At 34.1% G+C, this 8,145-nt stretch overlaps 1 protein-coding gene across 1 annotated transcript; it reads left to right on the forward strand.

Moving 5' to 3' along the window:
* Positions 1-2,763: 2,763 nt before the first annotated feature.
* LOC101986997 (olfactory receptor 4K2) lies at positions 2,764-3,717 on the forward strand. The gene has a single exon (XM_005367709.1). It carries the CDS (start codon positions 2,764-2,766, stop codon positions 3,715-3,717), a length of 954 nt encoding a protein of 317 aa, XP_005367766.1.
* Positions 3,718-8,145: the final 4,428 nt, after the last annotated feature.

Genomic DNA, 8,145 nt, shown 5'->3' on the forward strand with positions numbered 1-8,145 from the left:
ATAAATGCATGTAACAACAATTAATGTAAAAAGAAGCCATAAATTTAAAAGACAGCTAGAAAGGGTACACAAAAGTTTTTGGATAGTAGAGCAGTAGGAAGAAATGATGTAATAATATTATAATCTTTAAAATAGAAGAAACAATGAAATAAAATCTGTCTTATATTTTTATGATTGTGCCCTCTACTCTGTTCCACTTATCAGCATGCTATCAGCTTGTATAGTATTAGGGAGCAGTAAGTATATTGATTATTCTTATTTTGCATTAAGTGTTATAAGGAGAAAGAATGAGTAGAAAAATTTGTTCTAAAATATTGCTTTTGTAATTTTAGGTCCTTTTTACTTCCATGTAAATTTCATTGAGTTTACCTTCACTTAATGACTGTTGAACATAATGATATGCATGGTGTTCAATATATAGAATAACTATAATGTCATCTTAATGATGTTTTATTTTATGCTTATTAGCATAGTTACCTCTCTTCTTTCTTTATATCAATTCCACTTGTCCTGGGACCAAGAAGATGGAAAGAAATGGCTAAAGAGATAGACTGTCAACACAGTTGTCACTTCTGTTAAAATTATGTCGAGCAAACCAAGCCATGTGTCTATGCATGTGGTAAATACAGTGGGAGCTGTGCTTATCCAAGGCACAGTAGAACCCCCAATGGAAGGGACCATATACAAAACAGTAGCCACATTTTGTTTTTAGTTTTGTATTTATTCATTTAAAATATGTAGGCATTGTATGTGTGTGGACATTTCTTTGTGTGTATACATGTGTATGTGTCTGCATGTACCAATAATGCTTGTGTCTGGAAGTCAGATAGGACATCACTTGGACTGCATTAGTTTTTGAGGCATCTGTACCTTACCATCTCAGCTATCCTGGCTCCAGAAAGTCCTAGGGACCCCTCTGCCTCTGTCTTCTAAACAGTGGGGCTGCAAGTAAGCAAATGTGAATTTTTGTATCTTGTCTTTATCCTTCCACAACAAGCACTTTACTGACTGAGCCATCTCCACAGTCTGTCAACTTTTATTTTAATAAGTACAGTCTATAGCAGAGACTGCCACTTGATAAGTGAAATTATTCAGAAAAATAGTCGCTTAAAATTCTCACTTTATCAATGATCACACTTACATTAATACCTTAGCCAAAATTACCTACTATATTTACTTAATTAATAACTACCTGCCTTAAATTTCTTTCTGAGAGCTACCAGTATCCCAAAATACTAATTAGTATTTATACTTCCTAAAATTTTATAATAGTTGGCACATCATAAGACTTTTTTGTTGTCTGAGTTCCATATCCCTCATTATTCCTGGAAAATAGTATCCATGTAGGACACATTTCATTGTATTTTCCCAATTATTTTATTTATTGATATTTGAAATCTCCAAAGAACCCTAGATTACTTATAGCATAGGTTAATGTTCTTGATTTTTTTCTCCATTACATCCATACAGTGTTAAATAACCAAGATTTGTTATTTGCTGGCTTTGTATTTCCAACAGCCTTTTGAAATGATGACCTTGTCATTTCCCATTCTGCTCCTAAAGCACTTAGGTCCAGGTAAAAACAACCTTTCTTAAATCCCAAAGGAATCTTGAATTCTCTTTGTGAGCTCACTAATGGTGTCTTTGTTTTTTTAATAAATCCCATTGTAAGATGATTTTTGGTCAATTTCCAGTTCCCTACAATACTTGTTTGATCTACAGCTTCTAAACAGCTAATGGCTCAGCGGAGTCACTCATTTATGTTTGGAATTGCCTTCTAGTGTTCTCAGAAAAAAACTTACTTAATATTCAATAATTCTAGGGTTTGAATTCTGCCATAGATTTAGTAAGTAATGTTTTATTATAAAAGACTTCTGACAATCTTAATTGCTGGTCCTTTCCCATTTCAACAATTAAACAGATTGTGTATGTTGAGAAGAATCTGAACAGAAAGAGTTTGTCAAAAAATTTGACAAAAGAGATGGATTCATTTTGAACTCTTTATAAATTTAAGGGATGTATCTTTTAGGAGAAGAAAGTCAATTTCAAATTATAGACTTCTGTCTGTCTGTAGGAAGAACAAACTCATAATTTAGTAAGAGTGAAATTGTAAGAAAAAAGAAGGTAATTCTTTTCAATGATTGTAAAGGATAATGCTCTTCCATTGGTTATGCATGTAAATGGGACATTGCCCATTGTATATTGGGCAATCTTTTTTATCAGTACCAGTAATAGAATCAATCAGGAAACTCATACTTAAAAATATGTCAACAGTTCTTTGGAAATTTCTAATTTTTCTGCAGCTGTACTAGGGAGTGCTGTTATGTTACTTTAGATTCTTTACATGTGATGTATTTTTATTTGATTTTTTGAATATGGATATCTTTATGACTATATTTGCAGTGACTCACTGTGTATTTTTATACAAATTTGTGTTTCTCTATACATGCTTAATCCATTGTCAATATGAAAGAAGTTCTTAAAAGTTAACTTTAATCATTAAGATTATGTAGATGAAGACGGACAAATAGGTGGTAGATCTGTTTATATTATTTGTGTTTGACTGGTATTTAGTGCCAGAAAAGATTGCTGTTTTCAGTACATTTACTTAAAGAATATTTGTTTCCTTACTAATATTATATAATCTTCTCTCAAGTCACCATATCAGATAAGATAGAGGAGAAGAATAGTAAGAATAATATATATATATATTTATTTACACATATTTTTATATGCGCAGGCCTCTACCTAAGAATCCAGATAATGAATATGGTTAATAAGTCTGTTGTGACTGAATTTGTTTTGCTGGGACTCTCTAATTCCTGGGAACTACAGATATTTTTCTTTATGTTGTTTTCACTCTTTTATGTGGCAACAGTGGTGAGTAACATCGTTATACTCGTCATTGTCATGTCTGACCCTCATCTACACTCTCCGATGTATTTCCTGCTTACCAACCTTTCTGTTATTGATATGTCTCTGGCTTCCTTTGCCACCCCCAAGATGATCATAGACTATTTAACTGATCATCAAACAATCTCATTTGGGGGATGCATATCTCAGATATTCTTTCTCCACCTGTTTACTGGTACTGAGATTATTTTACTAATGGCTATGTCTTTTGACAGGTATATTGCCATTTGTAAACCCCTGCGCTATGCTTCAATCATTAGTCCCCAGGTGTGTATTGTCTTTGTGGTGTCTTCATGGTTTGTGGGAGTCATGCATTCAATGAGCCAGGTCATCTTTGCCCTCACATTACCATTCTGTGGCCCCAACAAAATAGATAGCTTTTTCTGTGACCTTCCTGTGGTATTCCAGTTGGCTTGTGTGGATACTTATGTTCTTGGTCTCTTTATGATTTCAACAAGTGGAATTATTGCATTGTCTTGCTTTATTCTCTTATTTAATTCATATGTTATTGTGTTGGTTACAATAAAGCATCATTATTCCAGAGGATCATCTAAGGCTCTTTCCACCTGTACGGCCCATTTCATTGTTGTCTTCATGTTTTTTGGGCCATGCATCTTCATCTATATGTGGCCACAAAACAGCTTCGTGATAGAAAAGATCCTGTCTGTATTTTATACAATCTTCACTCCTATTTTGAACCCAGTAATATATACTTTGAGAAATCAAGAAGTAAATTCAGCCATAAGGAAACTGAGAAGTAAGTTTCTAAATTTCAGTACAGAATCTCCTTCCCATTCTTTTTAGTTTAAAATCTTCATTATTATATGTAACAGGCTTTATAAAACAGCAATTTATGGTCCTTGTAGGAAAAATACATTTGAAGCTTTAAAAGGAAGAAAATCAAAATAATTGTTTCCAGGGGGGGAAAAAACTATAAAAAAACATCAGGATTTACTGTTCTGTTAGGATGTTGAATTATCAAGTCAATAGAGATAAGGACCAAATAACAAATACAGCTTAAAGAGGAATGAAATGATTTAAAGGAATTAATTACAGTTGTGAACACACAGAAACTCAAGATACCTCCTAAAGCATGACAAATGAGCAAGATCTCTGTGACCCTTAGAAATTCTGCACTGCTGTGAAAAATTAAATCTGTCCCCAAACTGTCATTTTTCATATCCCTAGCCACTTCTATTTCACATTTAAAACAATTTGTAACTCCTGGAATTAGAGAAATTCTGTTATATGCAATTATAAAAATACATCTCTATTTTAGATGAGGTGTAAAGAAATGATGTGAGGTGACTCCCACCAACCGTATTGGCTGAGGAACATCAGTATCTCGCTCTTCATCCAAACACCTCAGTAATCCACATAGAAGCACTGCTTTAATGTCTCTCTCTGACAATGGGGGTTTATGGAATAGTGCAACACCCCTAAAAATCAGACAATGTTAAAAGGTGTGTTACAAAGCTGATGATTTGTGTTTTATCAGGTCCATGAAAGTTAACATTAGGATTAAATCAAGAAAGATAGCTCATGATAACAATCAAAGTTATGAAGAGTGATATTTAATTCTAAATTATAATTTATTTTTGTTTTTTGAGACAGGATTTCTCTATGTAGTTTTGACTGTCCTGGAACTCCCTATGTAGACCAGGATGGCCTCAAAGTGACAGAGTTCCACCTGTCTCTGCCTCCCAAGTGCTAAGATGAAAGGTGTGAGCCACCACTACCCTGCTTAACTCTAAATTATCAGACTGCTCTATTCTTTGGTTAGAGTGTTAGTTTCTGCTTAGTAATGCACTGTTAATTTCATAAGTGTGTTATTATATACAAGTTTGATAAGTGTTTTAATCATTATCTTTCTTTGCACACTAAGAATGACTATCACCCAGCTGACAGTAATCCAAAGTACTAAAAGTTGTAAAATGTTGTGTTTCTGTTTACTGTACTTTGCAAATGATCTTTTAAAAATGAAAGCTCACATTGAGTAAATGACTTACTATTATTTGGAATTTACTAAATAGCGTTTGTAAAAATGGTATCAAGTAGATTTTCCTAGGTATAGCCACCAAAGGTAAGATATATGGCAAACATATATTTATGCATATTTAGTTGTTTTTATTTACTGAAGTTACTGAGCAAATGAAGGGAACTACAAAAATTATATATGAATTAAGTATTATATGTAAGAGATGAATTAAGAATCAAATATTTCTAACTTTTCAGTTTAAGTAAAATTTGAAAGAGATATACTACTTTTCAACTTTGTGGGTTTTTTTTCATTAAATATACTAAACAAACAAGAAAGTAGGCTTAGTGTAAAAATGTGTGATATTATGTTTAAGATTTTAAGTCAATTTTGAAAATAACAATAGACATTGATGCCATTGATATAAGGAGACAGCACATTATATCAGTGACAGAACTGATTACTTCTGGTTTTGAGTTTTGTTAGTATGGATTGTTTCTCTTAGTTATAGTTACATTCTAAGATTCAGTGATCTGATTTACTTAAAGTACTTTAGCTAATGTTTATAGCAACATTCCCAATAATTATTTCATTTAACATTTATTTGTTCAAGGAATCTTTTTTTAAATTAAAGTGTTTTTTTACAATGTTAAATATTTCTTGTATCTCAAAGTATCACTGAAAGGACTATAATATAAAATGTAATTATCATGAAAATAACTCAAATATCATTTCAGTTAAGTTGCTATTTGAAATTTTGAGGAAAAAGAAGAATTTTCTAACTAGAAATAGTAAAATAGTACTCAGAGTAAATGTATACAAGAAGGAAGTGATAACATAAATAAAAACCAGCAACAATATTTTGAAAAAGAGCAAGGAGGGAGGAAAGAGAAGGTGGAATGACTCAATTATATGAGACTCTCAAAAATAAAAGAAATTATAAAATACATGGAGTGTTTTGGAAAGGATATTGTCAATATTCAGTGAATACACGTGCCCAAATTCTTCAGGAGAGTAATTGGTCAGGACACGGCTTTGCAGTGACATCAGTAACGGGGTTGAGAACTGTAGACGTAGTAACCAAGAATGAGGACTGCACAGTCTGTGCTGAAGAACACCGAGTACCACCTTCCTTGGGGCATCAACATGAGAAGTCAGCAGTTAAGATGTCTTCATGTGTTACCAAAACACTTAACCATCTTAAATGGGATCTGTAAAGGGTAATTTTATCACCATGTTTCCTAAATAAGTGGTGCATTGAGAGTCTTTAAGCACAGTAAGAATGGTGACATCTGTCACTGAGTTTCTGAGGCGTAAATGAGACCACAAAGCAACACAGGTGAAGAGAAGTCAGTTAACGACAGAATACCAGGCCAAGCATGATTTTAAATAATCTACACTTTGATAATAACAGTGTAATAACACTGTTAAGGGGGTGTTGAGATATAAAGGATATTTCTGAGTATGAAGTTGTGCAGGCTAAAAAGTAGTTGGGCAGGTAGACAAAATGGGTGGCAATGACAATCAAATTCTCCAAACAATACTCTCAGAATTATTGTCACAGAATTTCACAAATGCATAAGTAAGAAAAAGAAAAAGAAAAAGAAAAGAGAGAAAAAATAGGTAGTGGGGCCTGGAGATGAGTTTGACTGATAAAGTAGTTTCTAAATATATCTTGAGGATGTTTCAAATATGATAGCTTCACTGTGAACCAAGTAAAACTTAAGTATTACAGGTCCTGCCAGCTCCTAGGATAACCCTTCAGTTTTATTCAACAGATTCTCTTCTATTGTATAAGATTTTGGCTTTACAGACCTTAGTCTACCCTAAATCTTTGACTCTGATCATTTTATGTATGTTTAATGACAGAAGCAAAATATCTGTGAGGAACATAAGTGAAACCATTTTATGTAACTTAAAAACTAATTCACATGACTTGGAATTATATATTGCCTGTATAGTATTAGTACTATAAACCTGGGCATGATACTTGGCATACCCTAGACTTCTCCTCTATATCAGGAAATGAAAATGGTGCCACAAATAAATATGAATATGTTTTACAAATTAGGATTCTAAATCTTATACAGCACACAGTCATGTTCAATGAGTATTACTATCATTCTGGGTGGCCAATGCTTAGTATTGCCTTGATTTCATGATCACATTGTTTGTCAAAGGTATCTTGTAGAGTATGTATGAGGGTATATATTTCATGCACACACCGGCACATGACTATAATGCCAATACTGTGTAGTAGGGTTGTTGTGGGTTCAAGGCTAGCGTGGGTTATGTAGTGAGTACAAAGTCACCCAGGGTCACATAGCAACATTGTGTCCTAACCACTTCCCCAAAGGGGGAATTTTAGGATGAGAAGTAATATAAGAACGTTTATATTAAAATGCGGAGTGAGCAAGATGCAGATACAAATCATGCTTTTATTACTGGAGGATTCAGGCAGGAAAGAAAGGGAGGATGGGGCAAACTGGGAAGGAAAGACAGATGGATGGAGGGAGGGAGAGAGAATGTAGGAGCAAGAGATAAAAACCGCATTGCTGAGGGGGGAATGGAGAGAAAAGGACAAGAGAGGTGCTGAAAATCACAATAACAGGGATATTTGTAGCCCACCAGGACACGAATCCTCAAGTGTGTATGTCATTCAGATGCCAAGAAAATCCCCTTTTCCTCTTAGCAATCTGCCAGTACAACTGTCATGTGTCATTGAAAACATTTCTTTATTAAGCTTTGTGTGTGTGTATGTGTGTGTGTCTGTGTCTGTGAAGTCAGAGGACAACTCTCAGCAGTTAATCCTGACCCTGCAACATTGTGGGATTTGGGATAAAACTCAAGTCTTCAGTCTTTTATGCAAGTGCCTCTACCTTTTGGGTCATTTTTTTGGGCTCAGAAAAACAGTCTCTATAAGTCATTTTTAAAAGACTTTCCTAGAGTTAGCTACTAGGTAGCTATACAAAAAAATCCTCCCTGCTTGTGCTCTCCACTCTGAGAATGAGTGTCAAAGGAGTGGATCTGCCCTCAAATCTCTGCTAGGAACATAGATGAGATCATTTTATATAACTTAAAACCCATTTTATGCTACTTGGAGGAAGGAAATGCCTGTAAGATAAGAGATGCTACCCTGCAGCTCTTATGAGACAGGGCTACTCTGTACCAGGAGCTCAGAGAGGAGTCAAGCCCAAGACAGGCCTTCATATGCTAATGATAACCCTAAGGTGGCACTGATACATATGTAAACC

This window comes from Microtus ochrogaster, unplaced genomic scaffold (genome assembly GCF_000317375.1).
Source record: "Microtus ochrogaster isolate Prairie Vole_2 unplaced genomic scaffold, MicOch1.0 UNK21, whole genome shotgun sequence".
In the NCBI taxonomy this organism is placed as follows: domain Eukaryota; kingdom Metazoa; phylum Chordata; class Mammalia; order Rodentia; family Cricetidae; genus Microtus; species Microtus ochrogaster.

Excerpts from the sequence above, each read along its gene's own strand:
- LOC101986997 (XM_005367709.1), top strand. The coding sequence starts at position 2,764 with ATGAATATGGTTAATAAGTCTGTTGTGACTGAATTTGTTTTGCTGGGA.